Below are 15,642 nucleotides of genomic sequence, written 5' to 3'. Positions count from 1 at the left end.
CCGAATGAAAATACTTAAAGTTTTCAAAACAAATGTTTCCTGGCATTCCATTGCAAAATGAGACAGCTAACCCAGTTGTCGTGTTTGATTGAAAAAAAAATGGCTACACTGGTTTGCATCCTGTCAATTAGAGAAATGACTAATGAACATGACATTACCCTCAATTTCATGTCTTTCCTTTCATATTTTGTAAAGTGTAAGTATGATTAGTTTCAGCCTATGATATCACCTATTTAAATGTATAAGTTTAAATAGTTTTTTTTTAATTTTTATTGTTCCAGCAGACATGATCGAACTGTTTCAGGAAATGTGGAAGAATTTGAAATTGAAATGCAGAGTATATTATATAATGCAAGCACACGCGTCGACATCGAAATTCAGTTAATATTGTCTCAACGCTTACGCTGCGATTGCCTTTCAAATGATATGAGGAATGTAACAAAATGAATATAGAGTAAAACCGGAGGTATTGTTTCTGTTTTATTTTTTTTACATTCTTCGTTTAGATTGTCCCATTTGCTGTGAATTCTCGTCATAGATAGCACTGTGGTCAGATCGTTTGATTCGACAAATTTCGAAGAAGCTTCGTTTTCAAAAACATGCGTATAAATCAAATCCCCCCCTCTGAAATGTGACTTACGAGTTTGCAGCAGAGGCTTTTGCTAAAACAGAATCATCTGCATAGATATGGTACATCTTATTACCCTCATCAGCTGATCGAAGTATTCTGTTTCCCACAGATCGGACACTTTTTAAGGCAACGTACCCATTAACACAAATGTGCCTTGCCCATTGATAAATAAACTGGGTGCCAAAAGGTTTGAATTTCAGTGTCATAAGAAATAACGTCATTGAAATTCACATCGTTAAGTGGAACAACTTTGATATCACCAGAGGGAACGTCACTTGCAAATGACTTTCTTTGATTGAAATGCAAATTGAATGAACGATTGGTCAATCCAAATTGTTCGTAGAATGATATGCGATTGGATAATGATTATCTCCAGCATTTCTTTCTGCCACGAAGTCATATAACCTTCGGTGTAGCGTGCTTCCAATACCAAGTTCTCTGTAACCATATTTAATAACGCAGTCGTTGTGGCTTGACAACCGGAATGACCTATAAAAAGGTAAACGAAATTTATTTTATAATGAAGGAAATAAGCCTAAAAACTGACCAAAAATAGGGTCAATTGCAAAATCCGATTTGGTAATTTATAAAAATGTCTAGAATAAAAACACCATTTTTTTCTTTTGTGGCCAAGTGATAATGACGTTTTCAGGCTTTCATCAGATGGCAGCGAAGTGAAGAGTTATTCTTATACAGTATAAAATTAAAAAAATATTTAAAAAAAAAGACAGATTTACAATTATGAAAATCACACAAATTAGTCTATTATTCCAAAACATATACAATGTATCATAATATCGAAATATGCATTTAGAAAACACACAACGATATAAATAAGATTGATGAATACTCTATTGAAATAAACAGATTAAATCAATCGAAATCAACAAATTATTTATTTATAACCAATAATCCAGTTAAGTATACATGCACGTATTATGTCGATCAAACACGAAATATACAGTTAACAATACCTTACATTAAGTCTTTCAATATAAATCATTAAATTTATCTCAAACATCTTGCAACAGTTAAAAAAAAACGTTTATGAAAAACAAAACACAAAAGTAAAATAGGAATGGATAGCTTCTGTAATCAGTTAACTCGAAAAGTCACAAAAAGTATCAACCATAAACATAAATGTCTTCTTAACTTGCAAGTCTATGTAAATTCTGGTATTTTTGTATATCTAGTCTTTGGTGCCTTTTATTAAACTACCATGCAAAAACCTTATTACTTATTATATAATTTGAAATAAACTACAATAAACCAACTATTTCAAAAAGTTTGTCATCTTATAGTGTGATGTTTACTCGTTTCTATAAGTCATTGTTCATATCTTTTGACAAAACATTAGTTTTCGTTTGCTTTCCGCTATAATCTTGGTTCCCTTTATTACTCTATGTAAGGAGACAAAAAGCACTATATATCCTCCAGGTTTTGACGTAGACCCGCTCAGGGATATTCAATGCAAGTCAAGTACCTACATATGCATTGTACCTAGTGAAATATGTACAAACTCTTGTCTAAGTCTAACATCCAAACACACCTCTCTAGGAATGTTTGGAAAATATCGGTCTACTATTACTCTGAAATAATAAAATAAACTTTCTCGATTACAATTGGAGTATTGTTCATTAAATATATATTTCTAAGCAAAAACATATTGTAAACATGTGGTATGGTATTATAATAAAAAAGCACTTTACATTTCCTATTTTTTAGGCCCCGTGCAGGTCCGGGTGTTAAAAGAATAGGCCTACAGCAGCGCTAAGCTTGTCGTAAAAGGCGACTTAATAGTGCTCAGAACCCTAGCCGGGGGCTGGGGCGCTCTGCCCATAGAGCAACTGGGATGTGTGCCCCAGGTGGTGGAATGGGGTATCCCTTGCGTGTTACATGCTGGTGTTGTCAGGCTATAATACGGAAAACCTGACCGCAAACCATAGTGGTGCACCGTATTGGGAAAGATGCCACGTTCCTCGTACGTTATAGAACCCTACTGTGGTATTCTCCCGGAGTAGGAACCATAGGGCTCCGCCACAGGAGGCTAAATTGCCCGACCCTACTCACCTCTCCCTATTTCTGGTGGCAATCAAAATTTGTCGACCCCATTGTCCATGTGTCCCATCCCTTTTTCATTTCATCACCATTTCATGTTCATCGTCTGCATATAGCTGAAATATTGCTGCTCGGACGTTAAACCCCAACAAACAAACAAAACAAACTAAACTCGTAGCCGGGCATTACCACGATGTGAAAGTGCCCGAGGGCATTGTCACATCATGATATTGAGTGATAAAACTTTTTACGGCATATTAATTAAAACCACGTGAAAAGGTTTTATCCAATTGAAATTACTGATTTTTCACTGATATGGAATGTTTGTTTGTTCGTTGGGGTTTAACGTCCGAGCAGCAATATTTCAGCTATATTCAGACGATGAACATGAAATTGATGATAAAATGAACATGAAATGATGATGAAATGAAAAAGGGATGGGACACATGGACAATGGGGTCGACAAATTTTGATTGCCACCGGAAATAGGGAGAGGTGGGTAGGGTCGGGCAATTTAGCCTCCTGTGGCGGAGCCCTATGGTTCCTACTCCGGGAGAATACCACAGTAGTGTTCTTTAACGGGCGAGGAACGTGGCATCTTTCCCAACACGGTGCACCACTATGGTTTGCGGTCAGGTTTTCCGTATTAAAGCCTGACAACCCCAGCATGTAACACACCAGGAGTACCCCATTCCACCATCTGGGGCACACATCCCAGTTGCTCTATGGGCAGAGCGCCCTAGCCCCCGGCTAAGGTTCTGAGCACTATTTAGTCGCCTTTTACGACAAGCTTAGCGCTGCTGCAGGCCTATTCTTTTAACACCCGGACCTGCACAAGGCCACTGATATGGAATAAAACATAGTTTCCATCAGAACAAAAAGTCCATATATAGTTCTCACAATACATGTAAACAGCACATGAGTCGTCATGACAACAATACATGACTGAAAGGTGTAATATCGAAAAAAATCGCAAATATTTTTATCTTTCATAGCAGAATATATTCCCAATGTATTTGTGTATATGACCAAAAACTATTGACGTCATCCAATATTTTTATTACATGTGAACGTGTAAATTATAATCAATATTGAAATAAGGAAAGTATAAATTTAGAAACAAATCCGAACACAATACCAAAACAAATCAAAACAATTGACAGTTGGTAGCGAATTTATAGCGCCTTTCCGCTTGTGACAAAATGAATATATAACCTCGATGCTGTAATGAAATATTCAAAATAAACAAATACATCTACACGTCACAAATGTTTTATAACACTTCGTTTATTCGTCAAAAAATGCTATAAATACAAGTCAACTTTTAAATTAAAATTAATATAAAAACAAGAAAAGTATAAGAAACAGACGCGAACACAACAGTCTTTGTGCGACTTTATAACACGTTCCTTGACTTCTTTGTTCGCTAATGACGAAATGAAAGAAATGTTCGTTATTTCAAGCGACCTTCTGTGGTTGTATATGTCAATATTATAATGCTTCCGAACATGAAATCGAATGCATTGATGAGATTTTATCTTAGACTTAGCCTAATAACATTAAAAAAAATGAAATATTCTAAACTAAACATGCAGTTCAGCTAACATTTGAAGTTGTAGATGGCGCCTTTCAATTTTTACACAGGTTCCAAAAAGGAGCCAACTTTACGCAAAGCAATAATTCAAAGCGTAGAGACCAAGTTATAGGGTTGAAGTTGTATTATATGTATTACATAATTTTGATTGGGATAAGAGATAAGACTTTGCATTGACTGTCAGTGATTCTTAGTAGATTTTAATTCTGCAAATAACCTCTTGATGACCACGAAACCTGATATCGTGAAACCAAATTTTAGGTCACTCCCTCCGCAGGACTCGAACTTGTACCTCTGTGAAATCTATGGCAACACCGCCTGCACAAAGTCCAGCGCCCTAGACCACTCGGTCAGCTAGGCTATATAAAATATAGCTTTCGCTGGCCGAGTCATTCCTCCTCGTAGGATTAATCTTGGGCTGTAACTTAGTATACGATGTATGGTAATACGGGACAGCTCATCTAGGTGTTATGATGTAGGATAGAGGATCAAATTAACGATACATGTCTTAACAAATCAATTTTATGCAAACGCCTCAGAATGTGATGAATCTATTCGCTACACGGCTCCATCGGATCAAATAGATACGGGGAAGATAATGTAAGCATAGAAGGGTCTGAAAAATTCCCAACGATGTTAGAACTGTCAAACTGCAAATTGTTTTGTCGTTCCCTCCGCGGGACTCGAACTAGTACCCCTGTGACATCTTGAGGGAGCGAAAGTGGACTCAAAACCCTGACTTGGGAGGATGGTTATCTTGTACATGTATGATTTAGACTAGAACAAAGAGAGATTGAATTACCTGTTGTGAAATGATAGGACCTTAACCTAGCACTTATGCAACGATACCCATCCCCTTCATGATCAATGATATTCATATTCAAAGTCATATTAGTTTAATTGATGCATACACATGTCATCATCTTACTATACATATATTACTAAATTCAGAAAGGTTATTAGGGACCACACTAGTAAACAATACCAAAAAAAACAATTTTTGATATAAAGTAGAAAACCACACTATGGCACAGTTTCTTGGAAAATGGAAAACCAACAAGGAGTCCAGGAAGAACTTCGAAGAATTTCTTCAAAAGTCTGGTAAGCACAAAATTCAAATTATATCAAATTACTTTCTTAGTAGAAGTTGTACATCTTCTGTTTTGTATACAAATACAATATAGTTTGACGGAGTAATTAAGGGAACCAAGGTTATAGCGGTAATCAAAAGAATGTAATCCAGGGACAAAGACCAGACATGGAAAACAGACATACACAACAAAGAACATAAAGTAACTAAAATCATACATACAAAGTAACAAAAGCAAATGAGCAACTCGGACTCCAATAAAAACTGGGAGCATTGACCAGGTGCATACTCTCCCTTAATTTCGACCGTTTAGTTTTTGTCTGGTTCCATGATGGAGATACATGTACATTAGCTAAATTCAACGCAAGGTTTGTAAAGTTAAGATTTATTTACAATTTTAGGGGTACCGGATTCATTTGCGGAAAGATGGCGGAATGCGGACTCAACGCTATCAGTAGAGAACTCTGGAGATACATGGGTAATGACGCTGAATTCAACTACATTACCGAAACCGAGGGAATACAGGTTCAAGCTTGGTGAAGAAGTTTCAACAACAGACTACCAAGGGAAGGGTGTAAAAGTAGGTGAATTAAATATGTTTGGGAAGGGATGGAAAGGGAAAATGAATTAATAAGGAATGTACCTTTACTAACATCCATTAAAATCAAATCAATGAAAGCGATGATCTTATATAACAGACACTGCTATAATTACTAACATGTATGTGCGTTTCTGAATAGTGACATCCCTTTTCCCCTACAACGTTTTCAAAAAATTTCAATTAAAAAGTTTATATTTTAGAGATTACCGAAGTATTGTGAATCTCTGCCTCAATTAAACTTTTTTTCTCATTTCAACCGAAGTTCACTGCATATATAGGTAACGACGGAATTTGGACGGATGTAAGCAAATCCGAAATAATGGGATGGAAGCCGACGACAACAACTAGAATAGTCGAGGGGAACAAGATGTTAGTCGTAAGTAACCTTTTACATCGTAAGTTTCACACGACACTGACTCCAAATAGACCTTTTTACCAACTTTTACTTCGTTTTTTTTTTATTTTGAGCAAAGGGACGTAACCTTCCAACCCGACAGACTTGTTTACTGTCCGATTTGAGCAATGGACAGCAGTAGACTTTGAATTCAAATATTTTACTTATTGTGGCTGTGGTAAGTACTTAATATCAAATCATTTAGCTACTTACCGAAGTGTAAATAGATTAAGTTTTAAGGAAAAAAATATTTACTATTCTTCGTTTCCTCAATGAAACCGCCAATCAGATTGTCGGGTGTTGGTAGGTTACGCCCCTTTGAAAAACTTCCTAAAATGGCTTGCATTCCGTAAAACTATTAAAAAAAAAAAAAAAAAAAAAAAAAAAAAAAAAAAAAAAAAAAAAAAAAAAAAATAAACGACTTCTGAATACGAGCGCATGCGAACTCGTCTTCCTTCAGACATCTAAACGAATATTTACATCTTCACGTGAACCTTGTCGGGCTACTTGTTTGTGGAATTTACCAACTGATACAAATACATTTTAGGACCAGTGTTTGTAAGAGTCAGGCACTGGACAGAATATTTTGTGATAATGTACTTGTCACTTTGACAGCGTAATTCAAATTACTTGTTTTTGTAACCTACACATAACGACGAAAAACAAAGAGATTTACCACATGCTCTTTGGGCATGTGTTATAATATTTTTGAAAAGCTCTGCAAATGGAAACTTTAAGGTCTGATTTCTATGTCAAAACACTCGATGTTTAAAAGTGTTTTTAAAGATGTTTTAAAAAAAAATTCCAATAATGAAAAAAATGCAATAGGTAGTAGTCGTTTCAAATCAAAAATATCTCTTTATTGAATCGGGGTTGTTTTTATATGCTTGTTTAGGTTTTTTTTTTTAATTTTGGGCAAGGTGAGCTAAAAAGGAAGCTACAAAATTAATGTTCTTTGTCTTATTCATTCTCTCTCTTATATATAATTTAACGGGAAAAATTGAAAAAAAAAAATATAAGAAGAAATAATCGATCTATTTCATAGCCATTGAGGACATTTTGTGTTATGTTTTTCTCTTTATAAGAAGATGATGTACTCTAATTTAAATTCATACATCATTTTGTTTTTTGTAGACGGTGAAAACCGAGGCAGCATCAATGTCATTTGAAATGGACAAGTTGTGACAGAAAGCAGAATATTAATAACTTTAATGAATTCTTAAAACAAATCAATGAAAAAAAAAAAAAAAAAAAAAAACGCTCCTTTGATCCATAAAATATTTCAGATAAAATTAAAGAAAGAAATAGTTTTTTTTTTTTTTGCTCTGGTGCAATTTATGAAATAGAACTATCAACTTAGTGGCGAATCCTGTGCTGTCTGGGGATTTGACCATCACCCTTTTTACAGAAAATGTGTAGTTTGACAAAAAATCAGCAAATAATACAGTAATCCTATTGAATTTCTGGATCGAACTCATCCTTTTTTTATATACTAACATCACACGGTTATACTGTAAATTAGCAAAAAAAATCGCGACGTTTTCATTACTGCGATAAAATGGACTGAAATACAATAGCAATGATTCGAATTTGAATTATGGAGTTATCAATAATGATAGTTTAAAAAATCTAAATCGCACTTCGGTAAACAAAAAATACCAAATCGTTAAACGCTAGCAACAATTTATTAAAAAAAGAACCCCATGAAACACAAATAACACAGGTGCGGGGTAAGTAAAATAAATGGCGATATAGTGTAGCTTAATGTTAAAATATGTATCGAATATGTCGCCTCGCAAAATACCAATAACCTACACATTAACAAAAATATAATTATAAAACACTTACATGAGAGTAGTTCTTTTAGAACAGATTACAATTACAAATAAGTGAATATTTTACAAATTACAATTACAAGTGAATATTTTATTGATTACATTGTACAGTTACAAGTGAATATTTTACCAATTATCAAACAATACCGAACTCTGTACTAGAAATCGAGTACACCTTATTTATGTCAACTGGGATGTCCTTTATATTGTATAATTTCGTCATCGGTAACCGTTTCTTCAACCCATTTCCCACAACTATTTCATTTGAATTTTCATTTTCTGTCGGAGCTGTGTATATCACTTCCTCTTGCTCTGGAACATGCGTAACCAGACGACAAAACAGAGCCTTTGCAATATCTTTATCGTCAGCATAGAGCGGGTACATCTTATGCCCTTCATCAGCTGCTCGAATAATACCAAATCCTACAACTTTTCCGTTTGTCACAGCAACGTATCCGTTCGCAGTGTCATGAAGAATCCAATTTGAAAGGTAGACAGGACGTGCAACTGTATTCAAGGCAGTATCATATGCAATGACGTCATCGAAATCGACCTTCTTTATTGGAATGATATCAAAATCACCTGTTGGAGCATTCGTTATGAAGGACTTGTTCACCTTTCCTTGGTGATAATAAACTGTGAATGAGTGGACATTGAAACCAAATTGTTCATAAAATGTAATTCGATTCGTCAAAGAGAAACAACCAATATTTTTGCCTGTTGTAATGTTTAATAAATGTTTAAACATTTTGCTACCAATGCCTTTCCCTCTGTATTCGTTTTTGATGATATTCAGTCCAAATATGGCTATATCAGTACCATGAGTAAGACAAGCTACATGGCCTACAATGAAAGAAAAATGTTACTATTATGTTGAGGATAATTAAAAGAACACTACTAAAAGAACATCTCACTTTTCTATCAAAACTAAATACTTTATATAACGAGAATAGATATGGTGAGTATGCAAAGGGACAGCAACCCTACCAGGATGAAAAATGTCAGTTCAAGGCAACCCATGTGTCTTCGATGAATGATGAGGAAACCCTCACACCACAGAGCAGGTTGTAGCTGGCCAAAAAGCAACATTATACACACGTACAACGAACGAGTTTCCCCATATACTCCAGCAACATAAAAGTAAACTGAAAATGAAAACGAAACAGTACAAAAAGTGGCCAGATATTCCTGACATAGGTCAGGGACAAAAATGCAGCAAGATTAAATTACTGTGGCATGATCACACCCTCCAATTACAATTATGAAAACAATATTACACAATCAACACACCTAAAACTGAGTTCAAAAAAGGTCGACTCCCTTGTTAAAACAGAAATAAAAAAAAACTGAATATACTTTACACAAATGCACAAACAAAGGACTACTAGCAGTTAAGTGATATATCAGCTCAAGCCTCTGTATATCTTGTTTCGTTTTCACCTTTAGTTTATTTTATGTTACTTAAGTATATAAGTCAACTCTTTCGCTGTACATGGGTCGCCTTGGAATGACATTTTCATCCCAGTGGCTTTTTTTGTCTATTTGATATATACACCATACATATTCTCGTTATATTGTTACAAATACGAGCAAATCGAACCCATTGTGATATAAAACACCATATAATTGTGACAAGGGAAAGTCACCATCTAAGATGGACAGTTAAAAATTTGGAATGCAAAATCATCCCTTTTATCGTATATTGTTGCTTAAGTTTACAATTATTGATTTGAATACCAAGATCAAGAAACGGACATCGTATATTATCAATATTTGCTTTATTCAAAGACAGTTCTACAAAATATATATATTTAGTGCATGTATAAATATTGAAGTCGTCGTCTTTAAGAGTCAAAATATCGCCTAACAATACAGAAAGAGGTCCACAATAAGTGGTACACAATTGGTACCTATGAGAATTCCAATAATCTGGCGATAAACGGTATCGCCAAAGCGAACGAAAATGTTGTCTAACAGAAATTCTAGTGCTGTCAGCATATCAAAACAAGACCAATTAATATATAATATGCATTGTAAGTATTCCGTTACTTCAGGATGTTTCGGTCTATGAAGAAATAACCTCAATCACGTGGTCCATACTCGAAAATCTGTGTAGCTGGATATTTTCAAGTGTGCACCACCAGCATTGAGGTCATTTAAAAAAAAAGACCGAAAAAATACGACAGTAATTCCTTAAAATGTAATTTTAGAATCAAAATTCAACGAGTCAATCACTAAAAAACGTTCGTGACGTCAAAGTCCCATTACAAAATTTTGACTATGAGATATTGGACAAATTCTTTTACCTAATCTTTTTAAAAAGCATGTTACTTTGAAATCAAATTGTTAAAAATATCTAAAAGAATTCGAACAGACATATTCACATCCCGATTTATCAAAGGACCAATTGATAAGATATGCAATTTTTTGTTTTGGATAGAAAAATAAAGCCTTTGAACGTCGTTCGATGTACTTCAGGAACCAATCCCACTTGAATCTCAGCTGATCGCATAAATGTACTTTGCTTTAAAATCTTAAAGTAATTCGGAAACAAGTAGTATCTTTAAAAAAAGATACAATGTAGCCGATGCAGTAAAATTTGTTCTTTTTACTTATTATTTTCAATACAATTTTTTCGAACGCCACTAAGTTATCAGTATTCGGCCAATCGAGAAATATAATTGCGATCAGGTGACTTACGTTTCCATGGAAGAGCGTCTTTAAGGTCAAAGGGTGAAAAGCGAAACTATACCGACTGCGTCGGAAAAAGATACGACGCAACAAAGTCCTAACAGAAATTTATTAAAAGAAATATTGGAGAGTTCCAGACTACCATTTGCACATTTTTGCGCACCAGTAAACAATGAAGGCTCAAATCCGCGGACCCCTCACCCGAATCCGGCACTGATGGTTATGTTAGCTCAAATCCCCCGATCCCTCACCCGAATCCAGCACTGATTATTTTGTTAGTTCGAATGCCTCGACCCTTCACCCGGATCCAGCACTAATTATTATGTTACTTTACCTATGATTTCTCCATCGTCCTTAACGACAACAATAAGCCCACTTGGATCTGTATCAAACACACACTCAAGATAAGATTTGTCCACATTCCATTTATTGGGTGCTAGTAAATCATATAATTGATCAATGTCAGATCTTTTCATCTGTCGTATTTCGTAATTGATTTCCATTTTTTTTATCTGATAAGAAAAAATATCATTTGCGCTTATTTTTGTATTCGAATTTGTTAAAAGAATAAAGTTAGTGAGTATATCACAATCAAACCTGAGTATTTATCGTAGTCAAACGTGAGTAATTGAGCGACCGATCGAGTTTATCATTGTCAAACCTAGGTTATTGAATGATATAATTTATCGTAGTAGATGTATAACCACAGATCGCAACTTAATTGGTCCATTCTTAGGAATCGGGTGTACAGTAACATAGTCAACCCTATAATAGTCATGATCGCATTCTATGTAAAGTTATTTGTAAGCGTGAAGTAATTAACTAATGAGTCAGTATATTACGTAAAACCCTCAGCTGTCTCTAGCTGTGATAGTCCGTAACCAGTCCCAAATATTGAAATTAATTTCTATTTCGAGAGCAGCAATACTTCTCCATGCCATAATTATAGTCACCCGTTGCAGCTACCAAATCGACGATACTATTTTCGTCTTATTGGCCCGCAGTAGAGTAAGATTGTCGTAAAAGGCAACTAAATTGTGCTTAGAACCCTGGCCCACAGAGCTACTGGGTTGCGTGCCCCAGGTGTTGGAATGGGGTACCCCTGGTATGCTACATGCTGGGGTCGTCAGGCCATAATACTGAAACCTGACCGCGAACCATAGTAGTTCATGCGACGTGTTGGGAAAACTGCCACTTTCCTAGAACGTTAAAGAATTAACCCTGCTGTGGTATTCTATCGGAGTAGGAACTTTTACGCTCCGCCACAGGAGGCTAAATTGCCGATCCTGCCCATCTCTCCTTATCTTCAATGGTAATCAAAATTTGTCGACCTTATTATCTTTGTGTCCCATGCCATTTTTTAATTCGTCATTAATTCATGTTCATTTTATTATCAATTACATGTTCAGCGCCCGGATATAAGTGAAATGTTGCTGCTTGGGCGTTAAACACCAACAATCAATCTGAAGTTGACGATATTGTTTCACTAATACCAGTCTAAGAACCATAACTCGTGAGTGTAAACTGATTATATATGTTAGGTAAATCATACATTTAAATATGACCATCATTACATGTACTTAAAATATACCCACATGAACATTGAGAACGTTAAACGGTAAAACACAGAGATATACGAGATAGACATATATATATGTACGAGTGTTTTAAGAAAAACATATACACACGAGTGTTAAAAAATAAAATTTCTATATTACCCGATTCAAGAGAACTGATGTATGTTTATATACGACCGTTTTAACCACCAATACCGTAATCTGAATGGCACAAATGCACGAGTTTTTGACGCATATAATTAATTTTTCTTGTGTTTAAATTATGTGCATGTATTGCATTATTTTTTGAATTTTTGATTGTGTTAAAATTGTGTGCATGTATTTGCATGATTTTTTTTGTATTTTTTTTTCTGGGGATAGACTTGAAAGGTCGCGATATTCTTTGACAACGCAAGCTACATTTGTAACACATTGATACATGCATACACACTATCTGATATTTACATCTTTTAGCTAAAATTATTGACACCATAAGTAGGTAGCCCAAAGTGCTCATATGTTTTTTTTAAAAAGAGACAAAAGAATTCATACAAAAATGTTGAAAAGTTCATAAAACTACTTTTGTGTGCATTAACTATAAACACTTACGTAGTTCGCGTACACTTTCGGTCTCAGACAGGCTGTTTACTGATAATATAAATTGCCTGTTTACTTAAACTAATCCCCTGGACACACAGATATTGACCAAACTAATGGGAATAAACATTCTATATTGAAATGATTTATAAGATATTAGTCCACCAAAGATAAAGATTGTAACTGACTCAGGTTAAAAGGTCATTACACAGTCTCCCATGTACATGTAATACAGCAATTTAGATGTCATAATATCAAAATAATGATACAACATGTAAAAATAAAGTCATCGACCACGGAGTATCAGTTACTTATTGTTTTCGCGATGTTTATTATTATTATCATTATCATTATTATTATTCCGTCATCTTTCGTCTTTCCAGCAGCCCCGTTCCGGTCCTGGTGTTAAAAGAATAGGTCTGCAGCAGGGCTAAGCTTGTCGTAAAAGGCGACTAAATAGTGCTCAGAACCCTAGCCACAGAGCAACTGGAATATGTGCCCAGGTGGTGGAATGGGGTAATCCTGGCGTGTTACATGCTGGGTTGTCAGGCTATAATACGGAAAACCTGACCGCAAACCATAGTGGTGCACCGTGTTGGGAAAGATGCCACGTTCCTCGCCCGTTAAAGAATCCTACTGTAACAAACTTCAGTTAATTGTCGTTTACATTTTTTCCATACAGGACTATTTACACTATCCTAGCTTTAAATACCACTAACACCGGTAAATCGAATCAAGTAGACCTTTTGTGAAATCACGAGATTGTACACGTATAGAAATTTAACAGGTGAGTTTTATATCAGTCGGCACATGGTCATTGAGTGAAGCATTGAGTTTGGTAAAGTAGCAGTGGGGAATTATAATTGTCAATTCAGGACATGGATATCCCTAGGCTAATGTTTACAATACTCAGGTAAGTTAATAATTAATTTTATATGGTAAATTATAGTCTATTTTGCTGTCGAGATGGTATTTCTTGCTCGCGGTCCAGAATGTACGAGAAATTGCCATATTATGCAAAGGTATAGATGTTGTAAGTAATTTTTGGGTTCAATGTCTATTAACAGGGGTTTTTAGACCCGGTTTTGGTGTGCGTCTTGCACATAGCTAGAAGCGTCGACCTGTCGGTGATAAAATGGTTATCAACCTGATGTTCCCGAGATGGTGTAATAACGCCTAGAGTCGGTGAAGTAATGTCGGTGATTAAAAAAAAACCGTTGGAAAGCTAGGAATTTATTATTTTTGGAGCACAAAGTCCGTTATATTAATTTGTAAAGTAACCGAGAAGTCCGTGCTAGATATGTTCGTTTAACCAGTCATGGCTTACTGAATACAGCATTATAGTGAAATATATATCATCTGGTGTTCTCTTCGTCAATATAGAAATCTACAAAAAATGTGTGAAATTAGTCTATATTTCGTCCAGTTATAATTATAACAAAAGTCCAAGGGAAACAACCCATTTCATTCGTTAATTTTACAGTACATGCAACGTTCGACCTTACCGGGAGGTGTGCAGAAAAAATGGTGGTGTGTTGAGACTGTGAATCATTTAGTTTATGTATTTATTTCATTCCATTATATTTGGTTCTGTCTTGTGCGTGTATATTTAGTTACATTTATGTTTATTCATTTCATGATGTCATTTATCTTGAATTTACTTTAGTTTGTTTTGTTTATTAAATTTATGTTTTACATTTTTTTTGTTTTATATGACATTGGCCACTTGACAATCCAAAGAACTTACTTCTTTACAATGGTGGCAGCGGTGGGATTGTCACTGTGTCAATTGTTTGTAAGAGTCAGGCACTGGACAGAATATTTTGTGATAATGTACTTGTCACTTTGACAGCGTAATTCAAATTACTTGTTTTTGTAACCTACACATAACGACGAAAAACAAAGAGATTTACCACATGCTCTTTGGGCATGTGTTATAATATTTTTGAAAAGCTCTGCAAATGGAAACTTTAAGGTCTGATTTCTATGTCAAAACACTCGATGTTTAAAGGTGTTTTTAAAGATGTTTTAAAAAAAATTCCAATAATGAAAAAAAATGCAATAGGTAGTAGTCGTTTCAAATCAAAAATATCTCTTTATTGAATCGGGGTTGTTTTTATATGCTTGTTTAGGTCTTTTTTTAATTTTGGGCAAGGTGAGCTAAAAAGGAAGCTAAAAATTAATGTTCTTTGTCTTATTCATTCTCTCTCTTATATATAATTTAACGGGAAAAATCGAAAAAAAAAATATAAGAAGAAATAATCGATCTATTTCATAGCCATTGAAGACATTTTGTGTTATGTTTTTCTCTTTATAAGAAGATGATGTACTCTAATTTAAATTCATACATCATTTTGGTTTTTGTAGACGGTGAAAACCGAGGCAGCATCAATGTCATTTGAAATGAACAAGTTGTGACAGAAAGCAGAATATTAATAACTTAAATGAATTCTTAAAACAAATCAATGGAAAAAAAAAAAAAACGCTCCTTCGATCCATAAAATATTTCAGATAAAATTAAAGAAAGAAATAGTTTTTTTTTTGCTCTGGTGCAATTTATGAAATAGAACTATCAACTTAGTGGCGAATCCTGTG

General features: G+C 34.7%; 2 protein-coding genes, 1 long non-coding RNA gene and 1 pseudogene across 4 annotated transcripts; 2 read left to right on the top strand and 2 right to left on the bottom strand.

Moving 5' to 3' along the window:
* Positions 1 to 310: 310 nt before the first annotated feature.
* On the bottom strand, positions 311 to 1,140 carry LOC148610148 (uncharacterized; annotated as a pseudogene).
* A 4,076-nt stretch (positions 1,141 to 5,216) lies between these two features.
* LOC148610145 (fatty acid-binding protein, liver-like) lies at positions 5,217 to 15,521 on the top strand. Of its 2 annotated transcripts, none has more exons than XM_088542251.1 (4): positions 5,217 to 5,384; positions 5,775 to 5,953; positions 6,237 to 6,350; positions 15,415 to 15,521. In XM_088542251.1, the coding sequence occupies exons 1-4, from the start codon at positions 5,309 to 5,311 to the stop codon at positions 15,463 to 15,465; spliced, it is 420 nt and encodes a 139-aa protein (XP_088398377.1). In that variant the 5' UTR covers positions 5,217 to 5,308; the 3' UTR covers positions 15,466 to 15,521. The 2 variants fall into 2 exon arrangements, with proteins under 2 accessions (XP_088398377.1, XP_088398376.1); XM_088542250.1 differs by lacking the exon at positions 15,415 to 15,521 and adding an exon at positions 7,503 to 8,092 and having other exon boundaries at positions 5,218 to 5,384.
* Positions 8,280 to 13,312, bottom strand: LOC148610147 (uncharacterized). Its single transcript, XM_088542248.1, has 3 exons — positions 13,060 to 13,312; positions 11,229 to 11,406; positions 8,280 to 9,046 (listed from the first exon to the last, which is right to left on the bottom strand). Exons 2-3 carry the CDS (start codon positions 11,395 to 11,397, stop codon positions 8,340 to 8,342), a joined length of 876 nt encoding a protein of 291 aa, XP_088398374.1. The 5' UTR covers positions 11,398 to 11,406; positions 13,060 to 13,312; the 3' UTR covers positions 8,280 to 8,339.
* LOC148610146 (uncharacterized) lies at positions 13,714 to 14,744 on the top strand. Its single transcript, XR_015914746.1, has 2 exons — positions 13,714 to 13,960; positions 14,115 to 14,744. It is a non-coding gene; the product is annotated as an uncharacterized LOC148610146 (long non-coding RNA).
* Positions 15,522 to 15,642: the final 121 nt, after the last annotated feature.

This window comes from Perna viridis, chromosome 8 (genome assembly GCF_037379345.1).
Source record: "Perna viridis isolate PV_CMFRI_1.1 ecotype Kerala chromosome 8, ASM3737934v1, whole genome shotgun sequence".
Lineage (NCBI taxonomy): Eukaryota > Metazoa > Mollusca > Bivalvia > Mytilida > Mytilidae > Perna > Perna viridis.
This window is presented reverse-complemented; position numbering and strand designations above follow the sequence as displayed.

Coding starts and splice junctions, on each gene's coding strand:
- LOC148610145 (XM_088542251.1), top strand. CDS start 5,309: ATGGCACAGTTTCTTGGAAAATGGAAAACCAACAAGGAGTCCAGGAAG. Junction 5,385..5,774: donor AGAATTTCTTCAAAAGTCTG/GTAAGCACAAAA, acceptor TTACAATTTTAG/GGGTACCGGATTCATTTGCG. Junction 5,954..6,236: donor ACCAAGGGAAGGGTGTAAAA/GTAGGTGAATTA, acceptor TTTCAACCGAAG/TTCACTGCATATATAGGTAA.
- LOC148610147 (XM_088542248.1), bottom strand. CDS start 11,397: ATGGAAATCAATTACGAAATACGACAGATGAAAAGATCTGACATTGAT. Junction 9,047..11,228: donor GGACGATGGAGAAATCATAG/GTAAAGTAACAT, acceptor CTTTCATTGTAG/GCCATGTAGCTTGTCTTACT.